Below are 22,243 nucleotides of genomic sequence, written 5' to 3'. Positions count from 1 at the left end.
AAATATAGCATTCTCAGTACAATAAAAGGTAACATAGTGATCTAAATATGTTATGTGTCAACAATCAATGTCCCTTAGAAATGTAATACCCCCTCTTTAATAAATTACTTTTTAAAAATCTAATCCATGGCCCAGTAGTATCATTTATTTATATTTGTTTATATTTGTATTTGTGTGCTTTTGTGATGAAACTTTTACATTTATTTTTCCTAATTATTTATTTTATTTTATCTAGCTATGCACAATACACCACTGGTATTGAACATCAGTTCCATAATATCCTGGTTGAGCTAATATCCTAGTTGAGCCTTTAATTGGATGTAAAGACTATTTACAGGCTGATTTTGGCCTAGAACGTCTCATAAGGTTTGAACTTTAATTCACACAAAGCTGTTCAGTTATTTGAAGGATAAATAACAGTTACATAACACAACTGGATCACTTGTGCAATAAGTATTAGTATGTTTTAAGGAAATAAGTGCCATTTTAAGTCCCTGTTCTGGTATCAGTTAATGTTGGGTTTCAACAGACTAGTGTTGTAGTCAAGACCACACTAGTTGAGACCAAGACCTGTCTGAGATCACAGGGTCCTGAGACCAAGACAAGACCAAGACTTTTAAAGGTCGAGACCGAGACAAGACCAAGACCACGACCACAACCGCTCGAGACCAAATCAAGACCATCTTTGTCATTTTCTACATTTATTTGTATTTTTCAGTTATTTTGGCACATTTGTATAACAATACTTTTTTTTATAAATCTATCTTCATTTTATCTGATTAATGTTAATTTAGGATTAAAATAAACAAAGCACGTGTACTGCACTTAAACACTGCGCCCCTTTTTTGGACCCTCACCCATAGTTTGAGCCCCTTCTTTAAGAGAACTTCCACTGGCACTTTACACAAAACTGCTTCTTTGCGGGGGTCGCCTATTTATCAGGCTCTGTCCCAAACCACATGCCCAATGTTACAAATACAAATGGATTTGTGTACTTTTATGTGGACACTGTAATAAATTTGGATTCATTTTTTCCTTGTGTTTTGCCTCTTTTACTCAGAGCGCACTGAGGATGGAGCCTATGAGCAATATATGCGGGGAGGAGAGGGAGCGCGAAAAGGCAAGGAACTTGTGCTGGCGTGAGGCATGTGGACAGGTAGGACATTTTAAAAAGATAACAGCCTTGTAATGAGAGCACACACTTCCGGACAAGCAGCGTGCTGGGGCCGTGTGTAGTGATATGTGCCGTGCAGTGCCCGCTGACTCCAGATGAGCACACAGGCTACAGTGCTAAGCCCTGCGCACTCCCTCACACTAGTACAACTTTTTTGCCAACTGTAGCGACCATAATGAAATGTGATCGCACCTATTGAGTGTCAGACCTTGAGTCCCTGACGAGGCCAAGTCCAAGACCCTTCGAGATAAAGGCCGAGTCCAAGACAAGACTGAGTCCAAATGCGCTCGAGTCCGAGACGAGACCAAGACCATAAAAAAACAGTGTTGAGTACTACGACAATGCCTGAGACTGAATGAGACTTAAAGACGATGTATCAATATCAGTGTCAGAAATGAAAAAGCTGGTAGGACCGGGTATCAATAAGAAGTTGCCGATACGATACATACCTCGATACATAAACCACGATACAATACGTTTTTCGTTACACTGCACTTACGATTCAGTACGATTCGATACGAAATAGTATTTCAAATCGATCTGACACAGTTCAGTGAAAAACAAAGGCTAAATCATGGCTCATGAAGTCCACAAAGTTTGGGCAAAGTTAATATGAAAAACACCCATTTTGCCCATCAAAACTGTGAAAATTGTAGCTCTTACACAAAATAATTTAGTAAAATATACCTAAAAATACCCTTGGCGATATATCGATACAGCGGCCCATGATATCGATACTGTATCATAACATTAAACGATAGGCTACATCAATATTTCAATATTTTTGCACACCCCTAAAAGCTGGATCCCTAATTTAACACATCTAATTCTCCCTTTCCAATCCCTGCATCCTGGTTCTCCATATATTCCTATCTGAATATTGTTTATACTCACTGGGTTCCTTCAGTCTGAGCTGGATCGCTGGATTGTCGTTCTTCTCCTTCTTCAGTCCCAGGACCTCTCTCTCCCAATCCTTCTCTCTCACCTCCTCCTCGATCTGCCTCTCCGCCTGGCTGTACAACTTCAGGAGCCTCGAACACAACGTCTGGTGTAACCGCAAGAATGTACCAGTTATTGTTGACGTAGAACAGATTGTAGCCGTCGTCGCACGATTTCAGCTTCTGTGCAGCGGTGTTGTTGAATAGCAGCTTGGATTTCGACGGGCTACCGCCTCCCGAGACGCCGTTTTGTTTTTTGGAGCCTTCTTCCAGATCCATGTCTTCCTCCTCCTCTTCCTCCTCGACGTCGGAGAGCTCCCCCCGCTGGGCGAAGAGCATGTCGGGGATGAAGTGGTAGATGACCTGTTTGATTTTGTACTTGTCCTCCTTGTTGATGCTGGTTTGCCGTTTGACGTGGTGGATGATTAACGAAGCGGCGTCTTCCAAAATTTGGTGGTCTTCGTAGGACAGTGTCAGGTGAGGGCCAGAGGGGGGCGATGCATTCTCCTCTGACGCCTGTTCTTGCCGCTGAAAAAATTAAGAACAAATGTATTTATAATCGCTGTTTAAATGCAAAATCATTTACAAATAGGGATGAACAACTTGGGAAACAATATTGCAAATGTTTGCCTTGTTTTAAAAATGGCTGACCCTGCTCACAGTGAGAATGCTGGTATTTTTTGAGCAATACTGTTCATGAAAAAATGAAACATAGAAAATGTTAATGCCATAACATGGAACATTCCACGGAGACAAGCACGTGATGTACCCAATATGAGAGAAGTTACATAACATCTATTTGTATGGTATTTGTTATTTGTGTGAAGAATCCCTCAGTCGTCCAGGTAGAATCATGGCGAGGAGAAAATTCAGTTTGTCGACTGGACAAAAGTTAGTTTGGTTGAAGATGTTTCGCAGCTCATCCAGGCTGCTTCTTCAGTTCTGGTCAGAATGCTGGTGGACACTTCCTTATACCTGTCTGCAAGGAGGAGCTAAACAACTAATCTGAAACTAACACACCTCCTTGTTTACAGTTTCTGTTAGTTAGTTAGGCGTAGAGTTGAGTAGGCCTGGAGTTGTTTACAATCTCCTCCATCCTCAAACCTAATTCAAACCAAACAAGAGAAAAATAGGTGTAGCCAGGTCAGGTCCAGAGGTGAGTGAGCACCTATTATAGCCCCGAATTGTTATGCTAATTAGACCCCACACCCAGTACAGGTCAACAGGCCTAACTAACTAACAGAAACTCTAAACAAGCAGGTGTATTAGTTTCAGAGTAGTTACTTAGCTCCTCCCTGCAGACAGATATAAGGAAGTGTCCACCAGCGTCTGACCAGAACTGAAGAAGCAGCTTGGATGAGCTGTGAAACGTTTTCAACCAAACTAACTTCTGGCCAGTCGACAAACTGAATTTTCTCCTCGCCATATTTGTTATTTGCTCAAATAAATAGCTGTATTTTTGTATTCTAATTACCGTATTTTTCGGATTATAAGTCGCTCCAGTTTATAAGTCGCACCAGCCAAAAAATGCGTAATTTAGAAGAAAAAACACATAGGTCGCACCAGACTATAAGTTACACTTACTGGGGGAAATTTATTTTATAAAACCAGAGACCAGAAACTGACATTTCACCTTGAAAGGCAAGTCATAGTAATAACAATACAATAGAAAACGTAACAACACCCTCACAGTTGCTGTGAATCTGTGGTCTCTGTCCCCACCTTTCACCAGTCCCTCGATTACTGTTTTCGGCTGCATACTTCGCTACTTGCAGCTTGTAATCTGCAAAATATGATTTTCTTTTTGAGGGCATTTGTGTCTTCATAAATTTGTTTAAAATGTACATTTTCAGTGGTATAGAAGTAATGGTGCGATCGACTGACATGATACAGACAGGACAGAGTCTCTTTCTACAGGAAACATGCACAGTAGAGCCAAGTGACAGTGGTACAGGAATAATAGTAGTTGCAGATATTGACATACAAGACTAGAGCCTCTCGCAGTGGTCAGTGTGAAAATTTTAAGTCTCACTGGAGTAAAAGTCGCAGGAAACACCCAAACCATGAAAAAGGTGCGATTTATAGTCTGAAAAATATGGTAGTTTGTCATGTATGGAATAACTATAATGTTTAATTGAGATAATCAACATTTTAGTCATTGTTCCATATTAAAAAGGCCTATACAAGATTTGTCTTGTCCCAATCCAGATATATTGTATAAGCAGCTCTTGACATATAAAAGAAAAAAAAAAAAAGAGTCTGTCGTGCATCAAATAATTTATATAGTATCAGGAAGTGTGTGTTAGCATGCTAGTTGTTGTTAGCATTAGAGTGATGCCATAAACTTCACTCTGTTCTCTGAGAGTTGAGAAAAGTGTTTATAAACTCATCATGGTGAATAATTATATAATATTCAGGATGCATAAGGTAAGTCAGGAATATCTTTGGACCACTGCAAATTGTTTAAAATGAACTAGCTGTGTTTTTTTCATGTTTTTAAGGCAGTAAAAATCAGGTAAAGCGCATTTAAGACCCACCTCGTCGTAGATGCTCTCGATCTCGTTGAGCAGAGACTTGGAGCGCAGCACTTTGGTGTCGTTCTGTTTAAAGTTGATTCCTTGGTGGTCCAGAGATTTGAGGTAATACTTTTCATTCTGCTCCCTCCAGATCTTGTTAAAACCTCTTTGTGCTTCCCGCCACTCCTCCTCCTTCATCTTTAACCTGAGAGAAAGCCAAAGAGAACAAAATGATTTACAATGAAAATAGTTCAAACTCAATGCATGTTTAGACGGGTGCAGTGTATTACTATCAGATTTCAATTTCAATTTGAATAGGTTCAGTTTCATATGTCTGCATTTAAAGGTCCCATGTTATGCAAAATTTACAAATGCAAATTTAAGCTTTAAGCCATGTTATAATGTTACCTCATCAAAAACATACCTGGAACTGAGTTTTGTTTCATTCAACCATGTTCGAGTAATCCTGATTAATTAGTCTGTCAACATCTCTAAAGCTCAAAGTTCTTTGTTCCACCTTGTGATGTCATGAAGTGTGTGTGAAGTGTGTGAAGTGTGAATGAAACAAAACAGTGTGGGTATGTTTTTGATGAGGAAACATTATAATAAAATATTATAACACATTATAATATTTCTAATATCAAAATAGCATAATACTGGGCCCGTTAAGGTAATAGGAAGAGAAGTTTAGACCACGATGATTTTTTTTTACCATACTGTGGAACATTCCAGGCAAAGCTTTAATATTAAGAATAGGTGACTGACAATCCACCAGAGGGAAGTTACACAGTGCATGTTTAATATTAATATAGTTTGAATGGCAAAAGTTCTTAAAAATGGCACTTCTATGCAGCAAGCTGAAACTCCTGCCTGTCGCCAATTTACCGAACAATAGAAAACACTATAAAAAAAATTCAGATGTCAAAGTATAAACCACATTAACACAATACATTGTCTTCTGAGATTACTAATAAATATGTGAATCAAAAATACATATTATGCCTCCTATTGTACAGTTATTATGTTTGGACACCACTGCATTGCTAAAAACCTCAATTATAGGGGTGCCTTGACTTTTTTACTTCGTGAGCGAAAAATTAAAGCATATTAGATGGCCAAAACTATAATGTTTTTCCATGCAAAATGTGTGTCTGCAATGAAAACTATAATTAAATTGGATTTTTCTAGTCACAGACTGCTATGGCCATCTGTCATTTTCCTAACGTGTCTTTTTCAGTGGTCACTGTTACATACACACTCAAAATCAGTGTATTTCAGATTTGAGTTATAAAGACTTTTACATTTCTATACAATTGTGGAGGTTACATGTCATTTAAATAATCTTAAAAAGGTCCAGAAATTAGATTATAATCAGATTTAGGTGTGCATGTGAACAAAGCACAGAGAAAAATTCAATCAAAACAGATGTTTCTTCCAAATCTGAGCACACCCTTGTGGGTACATGTGGGCAGAAACAAGTGCAAGCTAAATAATCTTTCAAATGGCAGCTCTAAAAGCTCATTTACGTTCCACTTTTGTACATAAACAGATCTGTGCATTCCAAGTGTAGTAACTGTCACTGCATTTTCCCTTCCAAATATTTCTAACATCAAGGCCACATACTCTTAAACAGCCACCAGAGGGCGATACAAGTCACTTAGAGAATTGGCCAAATAGGATGAAATAGAGCAACAAATAAACAAACATGAAGGTGCCCACGGCAGCTCTGTTGGAAAAAAGTCAAGGACATTAACTGATGGAAACATTTATTTGTTTTGCAGCTGGTTCTAGTTACTAGTTACTAGCTCCCACAATAGGGTTGTGTTCACTATTGTCCCCAGCAGTTGGCACATGTACATCTCCATTGCTAAGATTCCACATGTTCTGTGGAGACGGGCCAAATGACAGACAGATATATGGGTCTAGATCATAGAGCATAAAAGGAAGAGGGTAAAAACAAATTAAATCACCAGCACAAACCTCTTTAAGACGATGGGCACAGATGCTGCAGGGTTCTTCTTGAGACCGTCGATGATGTCTGCGGCCTTGTCTCCGTATATCCTCTGAATGGCTTTTCTGTGGATGACCTCTGATGACCCTCCCAGAGAGTTATCCAGTCTGAACTTGGCCTGTTCCTCAGCAGACATCCGAGATAGCTTCCTCTGCACCGTCTCCAGAACACGGATCGTGGCCAGGTTAGTCTCCAACACTACGTCCAGCTAAAAGAAAATGTTGACAAAAGTTTGTATTGTTGTATAGGTTCAAGGAGTACAACCTAATGTTATAAATTCTGGTTGAGGACAATGGCATATCCACAGGTTCCACAATTTTAACACATTCTCCAACAGTATCTTTGGAATGGAGAAAAAAAAAACCCTCAAAATGTCAAACAGAACAGGTAGCCCAAACCCATGCTTTAACTATGATCATTTGTTAAGGATAACCTCTGAAAACTTGCCATAGGTTAGGGCTTAAAGTCCTTTCTAGGTCTGTTACAGTGTTTACAACATTTTCAATGATGATAAATGACAGATGTATCTATCATTTTACAGGGTCAGTGTTCATCATGGGTACTTTTTCTTTGCACTACTGGGGAACTTTGTTCTTTTTCTGTACCACCATAAACACAAGAGGACTAAACTGACCTCAAAGCGCTCGTCCTCACATCTGTAGATATGCTCCTCGTACTGAGTTTTCTTGGAGGTGACAAATGTCGAGTCTTCAGACCAAGACGGAAAAGACACCCACGTATCATTCAGCACCTGCACAACATGAACCACAAAATATTAGTATTAAGTAAGAGTAACTGTATGGCATAACATTTAGCATAACATTTAACAGTTAGCATGCTAGTTGTTAGCATGTTAGTTTTCTACCATGGAAAATCTGATCTGGTCTATGAAAGTTGAGAAAAGCATTTAAAAACTCATTGAACACATGAATAAGGATGCTCATAATGCATTAGCTAATAAGTGAAGAATAACTTTGGACCACTGCAAACTGTTTAAAATAAACAAGTTCTGTTTCACGTTTTTAAGTCCGTTAAAATCAGGTATGGCTCCTTTAATAGGGAATTGGACCTGGACCATACCTCTTTACACAGGGGGGTGCGGCCAGTACACTTGGGCTGTTGGTAACTTTTGGGAAGGGCCCTGTAACTGGAGCCAAGTCTTTTGCAGGAAGCATAGTCGATCTCCATGGCGATGCCCTCCGTCGCCCGCTCCTTTGGGTATGTCTCAATATGGGACATTTCTCTGTATCCAAGGAAGTTCTTGAACCAGTTAAACAGCTCTGGAAATTTACTGTTTAAAAAAGACATGAACACATGGGATTAAACCTTGCAAATTGCAACAAATTTATTTTTAATACAAATGAAAACAAAATCTGCTGCTCGCTAGTGGGATGTGCAGCTATCCATAGAAGGGGCCAACAGCTGTGTGACTCTTTATTGTGATGACACTTAAGGTGACATCAGCTCCCAATGTGTACTGCAGTTTTCTAATGCAAAGTCAGTGGACTCTTTTCTATAATTAAGTTGTTATAGATCGAAATTGTGAGTTAAAATGTCCAAATTAGTATGACGCATTCTAATGATCCATGGGTGTCAGCGATTATAACTATATGACAGATAGGTCTTCTTTAATAAAATAATTAAATTAGTGTGAACTCAATCTTGTGTTTTATGGGTTTTGAATATTGTCCTTCCACTTGTAAATAGCCAGTGAAATAAATTCAAATCCTCACCCTAAAAATGGCAGCACCAGTTGCACCAGTTCGGCTCTGGAGATCACCTCTTGATTAAAAATGACCAAACAGCGCAGGAAGTTGTCGTAGGCCTCTGCACTTCGCAGGGCTTTCCGCACCTGTGGCAAAACAGCACCATTATCAATGACAAGACAGGAAATGATTATTTCAAAGAGGTTCCTTTTGGTCTTCCAATTTTATTTCCAAACAAAGTTTCATTTCAAGGGAAGTGTAAACAACACACAGGAAATTAGAATGTTAAATTTGTCCCCAAAGAGAGAGCGGAGTTTTCAAACAAGAGTTACATTCACTTTTGTTTAGCATTTAATACAATTATAACCACAATTGTATTGCTTTTTTGTGTGTTGTTTTATAATGACGCAAGTCTCAGTAATATTGTTCATGATTTTCTTTCAATGCGTTGCATATGAAATGGCAAATACACTCCTGAACTGCACCCACACCTTTATTTGGTTAAAATGTGTTTTGAAAATCTAATTTTACAATAGAAATAATTGTTTGACTAATCAACTAATGGAAAACATAATCACAGTCGACTCCTTCAGAATCATGAGTTGCAGGCAGCTCTATTTATGATGATGAAAAAAACATGCGATACTTGATAATAATTTGTATTCAAGTAAATCCTGATCCTAAAATCCTATTTGAAACAGTTATTTATTAATGTACTAATCTCAATTATACAAAAATTAACATATGGAGAAAATAAATGGAATATAATTTATTAGGACAAAGCCAACGTATGTGAGGTGAGTGGACAGAATGACAGCCCATATCATGCAGAACAGAATTGAACTGTCACAACAAAAACAATGTTTGTATTTTTTTAAATCCACAGTAGGCGTTATAATCTCTATCTTCAGCCTGCACCTTTGATATGTGTATTCATATCATATGCGCATTTATTTTTATGCAACCAAAATAAACGCTAATAAGTTCCTTCAGCCATCCCGTGCTCACCTTCTCAAAGAACAGAGACTCTGTGCCGACTCCATGTTTCCCTGTGTCTCCCACTGGGGGCTCTTTTAAAGACAGTAACTTCGGCTTCTTCTGTAGCAAAACCAACATAACAAAGGAAAAAAACACAAGGTACAATGATTAGAGAACTCTTCTAAATATTGGTTTTAGTTATACTGGAAAACGTTTGAGCTACTGTCAATCAGATATTACTCCAGCTAATAATGCAGTAACTGTATTGGGTATAAATATATGCATATCTGATCCTAGTGCATATAGCAAGTTAAAATGGTTTTCTAAGTATGACTTGGTTTGGTGGGATAGTACCAGCATATATTTCTTATAGTTTGACATCAGTCCAGTTTCAGACTGAAGAAAATTTTAGAATCAAAGTTGAAAATTACTGAAAGTAGCACTAAGCTCTAAAAGGGAATACTTATCATCAAATCAAATCATAACTATTGCGTAATTTAGCCAAGTTTTGGCCTTGTTATATTACGGTTGCTAGGTAATGGCCCTGGAATTACCTATGAATGTCTATGTATGTCACATCTGCTGCCTGTGTCCAACCAAGAGATAAGATTATAAACTTTAACAAAATAAATTGTTAAAACTAAGCAAGCCATGTGGCCTTAAATGGTGTAATCCCGCTGTCGTCCAGTTCCATAGTGGTCTACGAGAGTATACTAGTCTATTTGCTTTTATACTTGCTCTGGTAAAGCTCAAGATCATTCTAAAGCTATTCAGGAAAGGTTCATTCATGATTTTCGATTCTTCTGTCATCCCTAAAGAACAGTAAACCGAATGAAAAGACTGTCCGAACCTTGACAGGAGGAGCGGCGCCTGTAGAGGGGTGCCGGCGGATCTGGCAGCCATTTTGATTGGGTCTCTGCTTGTTGTTGTTGAGCTGCAGTTTCTTGGCAGTGCCCCCGTGGTCATTACGAACTGAATCGGCCTTTTCAGCAGTGGTCTTATTTAACAGCTGTTAAGAGGACACAGAGTGGACATAAAGGATTGTCAAGGGAATTGTCAATCACTTAGCTTTTGGCTGAAATTGAAGAAGATTTAGGAAAAAGAAAGGTTAGACTCTTAAAGATTTTTATTCATTGGCTGTGGTTAAAAGTGGACTCAAAATGTGATTATATCTGACCCAGCAAAATCTGATTCTTCTTCTTTCTTTCTCTTCCCTCTTGTTATCCACATCAGATTTGACTCTTTGCATTTCCTTTAAGTAACCTTAAAACAAATATGATGTTTTATTTGTATTATTTGTATGGTTATTGGCCTTTCATTATGCGCTTGAGTAAGTTTGCTTAGGAATTTCATGATTTAGAACTTAAAATGATATCTAATTAAAAATACAGACATCATTTCAAAGCCTCAGGTCTCATTATACTCTGATCTGATCTGGTGCAGCTCGCCATCTACTGGCAGCAGAAGGAATTACCATAGCAAAAACAATTAAACTAGGAACTGACAAACATGTCCGGACATATTAATGTAAACACGCAGCAGTAATGAATATAATCTGATTGCACAAATTCTTAGAACAAGTCTGGTGATGATTTATGTGTAGTTTCTATCTATGACCTTACAATCCTCGGCAAGTGAGTGTTCAGTGAGGCTCAGAGGAAAAGGACTTTTTATTCTAAAAAAAAAAAAAAAAAAAAAAATGTTGTATAATTTGTATTCTATAAAAAGGTCCAGAAATGTGAAGATGAGATTTTGGTGTGTATGTAACTGCACATGGTATTAAACTTATAAAACAGATTCAATTTATGAATAATGAGCTTAATATGCCTTTTTACATATAAATACTAAAAATACAAATTCTTCAGCTAACTCACAACTTCACTCAACTAATACACAACTAAGAAACCACTGACTGAATAATCAACTGCACAACTAAAAGACTACAGTGAATATAGTAGGCATAGGAACAGAAATAGTCCAGGGATAAGATTTGTGCACTCACCACAGAGCTGTTGGCATCGGGCAGGAACTGTCCGAACTCCGAGAGCAAATCCTCCTGGTTTTTGAAGAGTCGAGCCACCTGAGCATAGACTTCCTGCTCCGTCAGCGCGGGGGTGTAGTTCCCACCGGCCTCTTTAGCATTACGCTGCTCCTTCTGTGGAGAGGAAGAGACAAATGATGAGAAATGACAGCACTAAAATCTGCATGTTCCATATAACTAGTGGTAACTGAGCTATTTCCCTGACTTGGAAAAAATGCCCTCGTAAGAGGCTCAAGCTGGTAATTGCTACTGGGAGCTGGGAGATGGTCAAATGATTCCCACTTCAGATGCGACGTAAAGTGTGAAGTATTACAACAATGACTGACCAAAAAAAGAGAATCTGCATTGTTAAGTACCACATAAATGATGTAAACACTTGATACAGGTTAAATTCAACAATATTCTGTAATTTAATAAGCTAGAGACATTTGTTTAATGTTTACATTTTAATTATTAGCAATATTATTTACATAGGAGTTAATTTATCTGGAACAAACCGAGGTCAGAACTCGTAACGCTCAGTTGTACTTTCTTTAATTTCACTGTGTGATCTTACACTACTTCTGTTATGGCTCAAGACCATACCATTCTAAAAGGAAAGGTTAAATAAAATATGTCCAATAATTAGGAACTGTACATTAGCATTCTAGTTGTCATTGTGTTGTGTTGGGTTATAGTGTCAGCAAAACTTCGCTCTGGTCTCTGAGACTGGTGAAAAACGCTTATCATTGTGAATAATCAGGATGCTCGGAATGCAATAAGTGAGGAATAACTTTGGTTTAGGGTTGTCAAGAATCAAAAATTTGATAGTATTAGGTAATAGAGTTTTCCTTAGTATCGAAATTTAGTACGACTTTTTAGTGGCAACAATACTTTAGTTGTGTTTTCAAGACATTAAAAATCAGGTACAGTGCCTTGAAGAGTTTGCCTCACTGACCTGGTAAGTATGAAGGATCTCCAGGAAGGCTTTGTAGATGTCGGGTTGTCCCTGGAAGCGGTTCTTGATCTTGTTGACGTAGTTGATGGCGTGATTGAACTCCACAGGCTGGTTGTTCTGGAGGGGTGGGCCGGTGGGGGTCCCGCTCAGGGGAGTGTGCAGTTGCATGGGCGGGCTGCGGGGGGAGCTGTAGGCTGGGATGGACGGATTGCTCTGACTGCTGGGAGTCAACACCTGTGGCTGAAGAGGCTGTAAGAAAGACAGAAATGCTTTAGATAATTAAGGGGCTTAGTTTATGCTATTTTCTGATCTATGTTATAATAATGTAAAGTTGTGTTTTGTTTCATTCACACACGTTTAACACACAAACTCTGCATATTTAGGCCGAGTTCTTCTAAACGGAAAACACTGTTCCACCTTGTGGTGTGAAGATGTGAAGTGCTGCAATGTGTTCTTAAACTCCATATACCTTCACTAAAATCATTAGGATAATTTCAGACCTGGAATATCCAGTTTCTACTGAACAAATGATAAAAAGTAGCTGTTAACATGAAATCACAATGCCATCACAAGGCTCAACAGAGCATTTTAGGTTTGGAGTCTACCGGTGTGAATGAAACAAAAATGAAACTCCAGGTTGAAACTCATGGTTTTTGATGAAATAACAATATCATAACATGGCTAAAAGCTCACAAGAGTCAATTTTGTGTAACCTAGGGGCATTAAAGTCCGTACAGGTTTTCATGTTTTTCTAATTATTACTTAGTTTGCTGGGAAAGTACCTGTGGTATATATTTATCATGGTTTTATATCAGCTAAGAAGCAGTTGAGAAGTACAAAAATACAGGAAGAACAGTCAAGTTCTACAACAGAATACCTCTATGTCATCAACACTGAAAATTCCAACCAAAATGTGGGAACAATTTATGCACAAGGACAATTATTTTTTGAGAGATTAAATAAGCATTTACAGAATTAAGGTGTTGCTGTTTATTTCCATTAGTCTAATTAACAACTATTAGAATGTAAGTTTTGGCCCTTCCCAATCCCAAGGACTGCATTTATTCAGGTAACATATTTTCTTTTGCAAACAGCTTATCATGACTTTTGCTTTAAAAACTACTAACCCTGTAATAACTCCTCTACCAACATGTTGGGGATAGTGTTTTTTGTGTTAGTTTAGGAGTTCATCTTTCGGCCTTCTCTGAAATGTTTATGCTCACCTAAAATGTGAACTTTGAACAGAATCCTACAACAAAAACAAATCGTGAATTGAATAGTAATTTCCCTTCCTGCTAAGTACCGTTTAGAGGCCACCATAACACAATCTGAACACATTTCGCTAATGAAACTCCACATTGTTTGTTTCCATTGTTTTGTATCATGCTTTTGTATATTTATGAAAAAGGGCAAGAGCGTGGGTGACGTAGACTTGTGGGCTGAGCTTTGGATAGGAACATACTGCTAACTGCTGTAAGGAGGGTTCAAATAGGGCCAGGAGAGATCACTAGATTACTCAAACATGCATGGATGACATAAAACCTCTGTTTTTGATGAGGGCGATTTTGCATTTTAAACCCTGTGTGTGCTCACCTTGCTGATCTTGGCAGGAGTGACCTGGCTGAGCACAGGTGCAGCCGCGGTGGTAGCGGTGGGCGGGTGGGGGGCTGGGTGCTGTGCGGTTGCCCCGGTGATGGGGATGTTTTGGACTGAGATGCCATGTGGTGTGATGTGGTGGATCTGCCCTGGTGTGGTCACATTAACCAGGTCGTTGGTCTGAACTTCGATTTTGTATCCGGGCGGCAGAAAGGTATTGAAGCCCATGATGAGGTCGGGGTGACCCTTAAACAGCTGGGACACTCTGCTGATCACCCCTGGGGTGTCAATACTGAGGACAAAAACAAATCATGACATATTTATATGGTCTGTAAAAATCAGATCACTAGAATAAACAAATAACCCAGTTATTATTAGATGTGATTTTTGGAGTGGGTTTGCATACTCAAAAGAAATCTGATTAACTGATATGTGTCACAAGAGTTTTTGATAATCAGAGGAGTTTTAGAATAACTGTTGTATATGAAAACTGATAAAAAAAAAAAAAAATTCAATTTGAATATTTTATCATCCATTTTGGTCTTTACCACATTAGTTTTCGATTTTTGCATAACTGGCCTTGCTCACATTCACACATCTGATTCACATTTCACCTTAAATGACATGTAAACTGCAAAATCTGATGTGAGTAATCAACGGGACCATGAGCAGAAAGACTTTTGATGCTTTTGCTTGTTACATTTCATTAAATAATCTTAATCGCCAAAAATCTGAAATGACTTCGATTTTGCGTGCGCAGGTAACCACAGCCACCGTCTGCACGGATGTGAACAATCAGAAAGAAATCACACACTCTCATTAGATGCAACTGTTTACACAACATTTCAATAATTAGATGACTCCAGAAATCAGATTATGATCAGATTTTTGGTGTGCATGTAAAGATAGCCACTGTTTAGCGAGACAAGAACTTTGAACCATCCATAGAATCAAAAATGTGACATTCTAAAACAAACAGATGGCATCTGAATACAAACTCAACATTTGGCATTTATTTGTTGAAAGAAATAATATTGATATTTTAAGGTAGGCTAAATTAGCCTTTTCAGATTAGTATGGGCTTCTTTGTTTTGAAATGTTGCTGCTAAAATGCCAATGTTAAATGAAACTTAATTTCATCAGAAACTTAAAAAAAAAAACATGTGTAGCTGCAATTTAATGTGTTGTTGGAAGCTGTTAAATATATTGATAGGCAGGAATAAGATATAAAATATATGAATACTTGTCAAAATAATTACATTGTAGAAGTCAAAAGAACAGAAAGCCATATCCATCCACATACCTCTGAGACTTGAACTCTTTCATTATGTCCAGAAAGTCATTGTAGACCTGAGGCTGGTTTCCAAACTGCAGCTTCACTTGGTCCAAGTAGGACAAAGCATCTTCCACCTTTGGGAGAAAAAAAATTAAGTTGGAGTTACATAAGAAATTCAATTCATTATACCCAATTATCTGTCTAAGCTCTAGGTGCAAGGCTTTGTTTTAAATTACATAGTTTCAAAAGTAAAAGAAAGCAGTGTGCTTAATTCTCCCCCATGAAAATTTTCTGCTCACCTCAAAACGTCAAACTATTTTGAGACTGACAAAAAGGTTTGACACTCAATACTACTTTTCTATAACCAGAGTAAGTTTAAAAAAAAAATATTATCATTTATACTAGTACTGATACAGATCTAGACAATTCCAAATCTTCAGAAGAGGTGACATCTAGGAATTGATTTTTTGACAGTCCTAACCTGTCAGCAATGCATTCATACACAGGGAGACCATACAAACGAGAATGACCCCACCCAGCTCGGGAATTGAACCCAGAATCTTCTTGTTGTGAAACCAGACAAACGACCACTCAGTCACCATACTCTTCATGCGAACACTGAGCGCAGAATAAACTTTAAAACTGCAAAATCATCCAATCAGCCTGTTTGTTCTCATCCCTCACAATAAAAAATAATGGCTCTATAAAGTAAAATAAATCTATAAAAGTGATATAGAGAGGATGCCATCTGTTCACACACGTCAGTCTGACCTTGAGCCTCTGAAACTGCTGCTGGCCCTGCACGGAGGCCTGGGGGGGAGCGGTAGGATGGGTGTGCCCAGAGATGAGAGCTGGGCCGTGGGATTGGACCGCAGGGCTATGGTGGTGAGACCCGCTGTGCACCGCGGGGCTGGGGGCGTGTCCATGTCCACCGCTGTTCTGAGCCACAGTGGGCACCTGGAACAAAAGTGAAACAAAAGATTAAGTACAAGGAGGTGTATATTAGGGCTGCACAATATATATCGGAATCAAAATAGTACTTTGAGTTTTGCGCAATTGCTGCAGCTCATATGCCGTTTGGCAGCTTGTGGCTTTGAGACTATTGTGCAACACACAAGTCTTAACTCAAACAACTGATTTGGCATTTCTGCAAATTAAAAGCAAAAGAAAAACAAAAACATTGTGCCTTGTTGTATTAAATGGCTCTACCGGCTTGTCACAACCTGATCTCGTCAGATCTCAGAAGCCAACCAGGGCAAGGCCTGGTTAGTACTTGGATAGGAGAATGCTGGGAAAATTAGGTTCCACAGTGGGAACAAGCTCTTGTTGTGTCCTTAGGCAAGACACTTCAACCACATGAATGTGATATGTGTGTTGGTGTTTGCTGAAGGGCCGATAGTGTAGATTGGATGCCTTGTTTCCGTCAGTCAATAGTAGCTTTTCACCACTGAGTGTAAAGTGAATTAATAATTCTTTGAATTTATTCAAATGAGCTATATAAGTCCAATACATTATTATTATTAAATAAAATACATGACACAAACACCACGGTTACCTGGTATCCTTGAGGGACGGAGTACTGCACTCCGGCTGTGGGCTGCATGTTTTCAGACACTGCCTCATAAACAGCAGGAGCAGGTGGAGCCGGGGCGAGGGTGCGATGCTGGAAGGCCTCGGCGTTACCAGCAAGGCGCCTCTGCTGGGACGCAAAAACTGTGTCCTGATCCTCCAATCGCCTCTTCATTATGAACTCATACTCGTGAGAACTGTCAGACCTACGACAAGGAGAGACAAATGGTATTTTATTAGTACACTATAAGTACATAATTTGATTTTTAGAATTAAGCCTGTCACAATAACTAATTTTGAAGTGTGATATATTTCTTAAGTAAATAAAGACAATATATGATAGTAATGAAACCAAACCATAAAACAGAATTATCCCACAAAACATATTCTAAATATTATATATTATATAATTATGCCTTATTTGACACATGCCTCTTGCTATCTTTTTGTTACTTATTTACAATTTATTATTACTGTCTATATATGTTTTTTACTCTTTATTATATTACATTGTGATGAGTGAGCTACTGTGTCCAAATAATTTCCCTTGTGGATCAATAAAGCTTGTCTAAGTCTAAGTAATTTTCTTCCTCTTATTGCACCAAATGAAATCCAAAATTGTGGCATTTGTACTTCTTGTGATAAAGGCATCACCAGCAAAAAATAAAAGGCCAAATCTGACACTTGTTTCAACTTTAGAGTCCTGCAGGGTCAACAGAGTGATCAATGTCATCACATGATAAATGAGGAAAGATCTCACGTTATTGTTCAAATTAGTCCTTTAACTTTGTTTTACTGAATTACATTGATGAAATAGGCTTTTGGGGACAACTTTATTTAAGACATTAAAAATAGTTATTTTGTGTTAATTTTAAAAATACTTGTATTTGTTCATATCAAAGTCCTTAAAATCATGGCACAGAAAAATGTTTGATTTTGTCAAAATTTCTGCAGACAAATTATTATGTTATCACTAATTCTACATGTGACCCTTTCACTGAATGATACTTCGATGCTTTAAACCTATAATATACTTTCAAATTTGACTTCTTCATCTGAATGCATATTGGTACAACTAAAGTGATATAAAACAAATAAATGTAAACAAACAATGTAAACCTTTATACATTAATAACTAGAACTTTTGTGGCTTTTGGACACAAAAATGTCTACGTAAAGTCACTGGCCTTTATGCGTTTTGTAATGACATGTTGCTCCACAAATAAAATACACAAATTCATTAACAAATAGCATAAATATACATATAAATTAAAAATAAAGGAGAAAATCCAGTGCAGTGCGTAAATCTGTCTTCAAACCCAGCTGACAGGGGAGGGCTGACCGTCCGAGCTGCAGCCAATGGAATCTATAGCAACCTTACGTCACCATCTCAACAAACAGGTGCTGAGGAGCTCCCTTCGCCATTCACAACTTCCTCACGACAACAGCCGCTTCTGAGCCGCTAAATCCATGACTTAAACCACACCAAAAAGGTAGTAGAGGGGTTCAAGCGTCCAATCGAGCAAAGTTACTCAAAATCAATCCGAAATACGATGGTTTGGCAGGTCCTGTTTAGCTCCTGACAGTGAAGCTATGCGCGGTGACGAATGGTCGCTCCGAACTGCCACAACCAGCGATCAAACTATGGTTACTCCTTTCAAAACGCACACAGACACGGTATAAGTAGTTTCTGTGTTATAGTAATCATATACACTACATTTAACCAGTCTTACGCCGTGCATTACTTGTTAGAACGTCTCGGAGGCCTAGCACAAGCTCCGACCTCGAGGTAGCGTAGTGACTCCCCGCCCGCCATTTAGCGTGGCAGAGCCGTAGCCAACATGTCAGAAATGTAACCACGTCAAATGTATCTAACATTTGCACATGACTGAGGTTTTTTATCGGCACTTTCCATTCTGAATGCACACATATAAACAGTTTGAGAAGTTTTGCAGCCAGTTGTTTTGTCAGACGCGGCTGTATGTTGCGTGCTAAGTGCTAGCTAATGTAAACAACAAGCAGTGTCCACGGTTAGCTTCCAAGCACATGCAGCTAAAGGCTAACGCTGCAGCTGAACGGGCGATCTGCAAACACTGTTCTCACTTAACTCTGCTCTTTTCAGATGAAGATACACACGCAGGCCACAATGTAATGACGGGAAACATATTAAGAAAACACAGCCTCAGATTTGTCATTAGATCGCTTTGATTACTGAATGAATTCTTGTGAACTCACCCCTCTCCTAAATGGCAAAAACTCAAGTTAGTAGATTAACCTTCGGTAACAATGCGATCTGCGGATGGATGCCCGAAAAGGAAACCGCGACGTCGGTGCAAAAAGTTTGGTAGCGATTAGAGATGTATTAAATAAACATTTGAAGCAGTGGGCTGTGAAGTAAAGACCTCCTTCGACAGAGGAAAACAATCTCCGTTCGGTTAGCTGTAGGGGCGTGTCATCCGCGCAGGTCCCGCCCGTTCGAGAAGTCAATTGGTTAATTTAAGTTAGAAGAAGGGGGGGTGGATGCTGACTGGTTATTTAAAATGTCAATCGAGGCATAATCCCACAGTAGTCCCGCACACCCATTTTGAGTTGAAGCGCGACCGTGGCTGAGTGAGTGTGTGAGTATGCTTTCATAGAGTGACCAGATGTACCTATTTACCCGAGACAGCCCCAGTTTTGAGGCCTGTGCCCCCTGTCCCAGCAAATTTATCCAAAACCAGTGATTTGTCCCAGTTTTATACAAGAAATGACCCAGGTGTCCCTATTTTTGACCAATCTGATACCTGCCAACAGTAAAGAGAAGCAAACATTGACATTTGTTTAGGTAAAATACAGGTAAAAATAAGCAAAAGCTAAGAAAATGTGACTGTACTGACTCACATGTTAGTCATGAATGGTCTCTGCATAACAATTTTCTTAAATTACAGGCTCATTTCACAATTTAATTATTACCAACCACCAGAAAACTGGGGATGTCCCAGATTTTTATTTTGAAATTCTGGTCATCCTATGCTTTCATAATCAGAAAACATGTAATGTCGGGGATCTGTTAGACTTTCATACAACTTCTGACAGTATATAAGAACATACGTCAACAATGGTAAAATATTGATTTACAGATACAGATAGCACTGCACTCTAAACTTTGATTGTTCCCTTTATGATAGACCAAACAGGCAAACTCAACGACTGCTACATTTAAGTCTGAAATGGTAAACATCAACTTACATTGTTAGTTTACAGCACGCCAACCTGTCACAATCCTCTATTTTATTGAAAGAAGCATGTTTAATTTCTCATTTGAGTACCAAATGCAAAACTGTACAGGCAATAATATAGTTGAAATGTATTTAATTTATTGTAAAACTGTCCCTGTGCAGGTGCTGCCCTACGTGCATATTTTTCATTTTGATTTAGAAGTATCACAGTTTGAGAAAGTGTCTCAGACAAGCAAGAAAGATCACTGAGAATAAAAACTGTAGAAAAGAGCGCAGTATGTAATCACATTAATCTTGCACTGAATGACGTTGCATTATGAGAAATTACTGAATAACATATCACATTTTACATCTCTGCAATGCATTCTCTACATGTTGCCTACTTCCTGGAGTTTGGTGACACGTGACACCGAGCGTCTTGGTGCTTTACGCGTTTGCCACGCCCATTTGAGTACACAGTAGCCAATCATTTGACATAGTCTTTATTGCAAATCCAGAAAAGGTGGAACTTCCAAAATAAACCCTCGCCCACGACAGGCGGAGCTGTGCAGAGGCAGCCCGGGATTCCTCCTCAGAGAACCAGGCGCAAGACTCAGCGGCGACCGACAGCTGCGACGCACGGCAGCCGTCTCCTGCGCTTCGTTCGACGGCTTTCCCACCTATTCAAGCCCCGCTCTTTGCACACACAGGCTGCAGTGTCGTTTTAACACACCGCATACGAGCGTTTGACAGCTTTGAATCTTGTTTAATGCAAAACAATCCAAGAGACAACGCAGTGCGGGCAGGAAAACCCACTGCTCCGGACAAACGGCGAGGAGGAGCTAGCGCCAACTGCTCCCTTCGATCGACGTGGGCTCTACTCTACCCCCTCCGTACATCCAAATAACACGATCAAAAACACTTAAACCGAGTAGCCTGAACATGTCGCTTTGTTGTCGCGAGGGATCAATGCACTGGGGGCTTTAGGAGCATCTATTCGTGCTGCAAAGAGCTGATCCAGTTGCCCTTTCCAAACAATGCCAAAGTCAAACCGAACGGAACTGTGGCTACGCAAAGGCGCCGCGGAGCCACGCCAACCTCCCCGACCCCGAAACACCGACCAAACAGCCGCAAATCCCGTCGTTTGAGTGTGCACATGTGCGCCTTTCGGTACATATTCTTTGTTTACCCCTTTAGCGGGGAGTAAAATGTCTAACCTGTCTCTCACCACAACAACTCTCCCTCCCCCTACATTAGCCAAGCAAGCAGCGTTACATGCACCGTTCACACTAACACCACACATGGTCACAAAGCACATTTTAACACTTCCAGAGAGCGGGATGCTGCAAAATGTACCAATAAATACATCGTTAACAACCAACATTTAGCCCTTTACGCGCCCGAGCTGTGCTGGTGTTTACGACGTGAAAAACCTCCCTCCAATTCATTTAAGGCACCGTAATACACAGAAAGCCACTTGACTCAAAATGGACGCCGATCGTTTACAAATGCAACCCAAACGATACGATTATTTAGTTTAAACAGCTGTTACATACCCAGGAAAAAGACTTCTTACTCCGGATTCGTGTTTGTAACAAAATAGTTGGAGACGCCCCCCTCCGCTGGCATTGGCGCACGCTCCGAGAAGCGTCACGTCACTTTGAATATAACCCGCTAAAACTCAGGAGGAGTCAATTCAACATGCACTGCTTAAAGGTTCTAGATTACGCAAAATTGACTCTTGGGAACTTAAATCATGTTAGAATGTTGTTACATCATCAACAAACATACTAGGGGTTGTATTTTGTTTGATTCATCCATGTTATCATTTATTATCAGTCTGTCTCCAAAGCTCAAAATGCTCTGTTCCACCTTGTGATGTCATGAAGTCGTAGTTTTCAAGTTAACAGCTACATTTTACCTTTTATTCAGTAGAGATAGGTAATTCCAAGGCTGAAATTCTAGTGATGGTGTATGGAGTTTAAAAACATAGCAGATCACTTCCTGTAAGTCTATTATCACATGACATCACAAGGTGGAACAGAGTGTTTTCCATTGGAGAGACGAACTCAGCCTAAATATGCAGGATTTGTGTGTTAAACGTGTGAATAAAACAAAACACAACACCAGGTCTGTTTATGGTGAGAAAACAACACTATGGCAATGCAATATGAGCCTTTAAATGCAAAAAATACTTTGTACTACAATTCTTATTTCTGTAATATGAGAATGCTTTGAAACTTTAACATGTTTCTAGAGAAAAAACTTTTTTTTAAAATTCCAAATAGCCTATTATATGAACTA

The 22,243-nt window shown here is 39.1% G+C and overlaps 1 protein-coding gene across 1 annotated transcript in view; it reads right to left on the bottom strand.

The window, feature by feature from the left end:
* Positions 1 to 21,552, bottom strand: part of sin3aa (SIN3 transcription regulator family member Aa) — a 30,202-nt gene extending 8,650 nt beyond the window's left edge. The window contains 16 exon segments of the mRNA XM_020923193.2: positions 2,069 to 2,238; positions 2,240 to 2,640; positions 4,650 to 4,833; positions 6,609 to 6,847; positions 7,274 to 7,390; positions 7,720 to 7,930; positions 8,373 to 8,491; positions 9,354 to 9,443; positions 10,174 to 10,332; positions 11,326 to 11,478; positions 12,302 to 12,550; positions 13,895 to 14,189; positions 15,201 to 15,307; positions 15,945 to 16,130; positions 16,729 to 16,948; positions 21,496 to 21,552. Coding sequence (XP_020778852.2) covers positions 2,069 to 2,238; positions 2,240 to 2,640; positions 4,650 to 4,833; positions 6,609 to 6,847; positions 7,274 to 7,390; positions 7,720 to 7,930; positions 8,373 to 8,491; positions 9,354 to 9,443; positions 10,174 to 10,332; positions 11,326 to 11,478; positions 12,302 to 12,550; positions 13,895 to 14,189; positions 15,201 to 15,307; positions 15,945 to 16,130; positions 16,729 to 16,917 — 2,869 coding nt within the window. The 5' untranslated portion in view covers positions 16,918 to 16,948; positions 21,496 to 21,552.
* Positions 21,553 to 22,243: the final 691 nt, after the last annotated feature.

Source organism: Boleophthalmus pectinirostris, unplaced genomic scaffold, assembly GCF_026225935.1.
Source record: "Boleophthalmus pectinirostris isolate CB_2022bp ecotype Guang Dong unplaced genomic scaffold, ASM2622593v1 HiC_scaffold_2, whole genome shotgun sequence".
In the NCBI taxonomy this organism is placed as follows: domain Eukaryota; kingdom Metazoa; phylum Chordata; class Actinopteri; order Gobiiformes; family Gobiidae; genus Boleophthalmus; species Boleophthalmus pectinirostris.
This window is presented reverse-complemented; position numbering and strand designations above follow the sequence as displayed.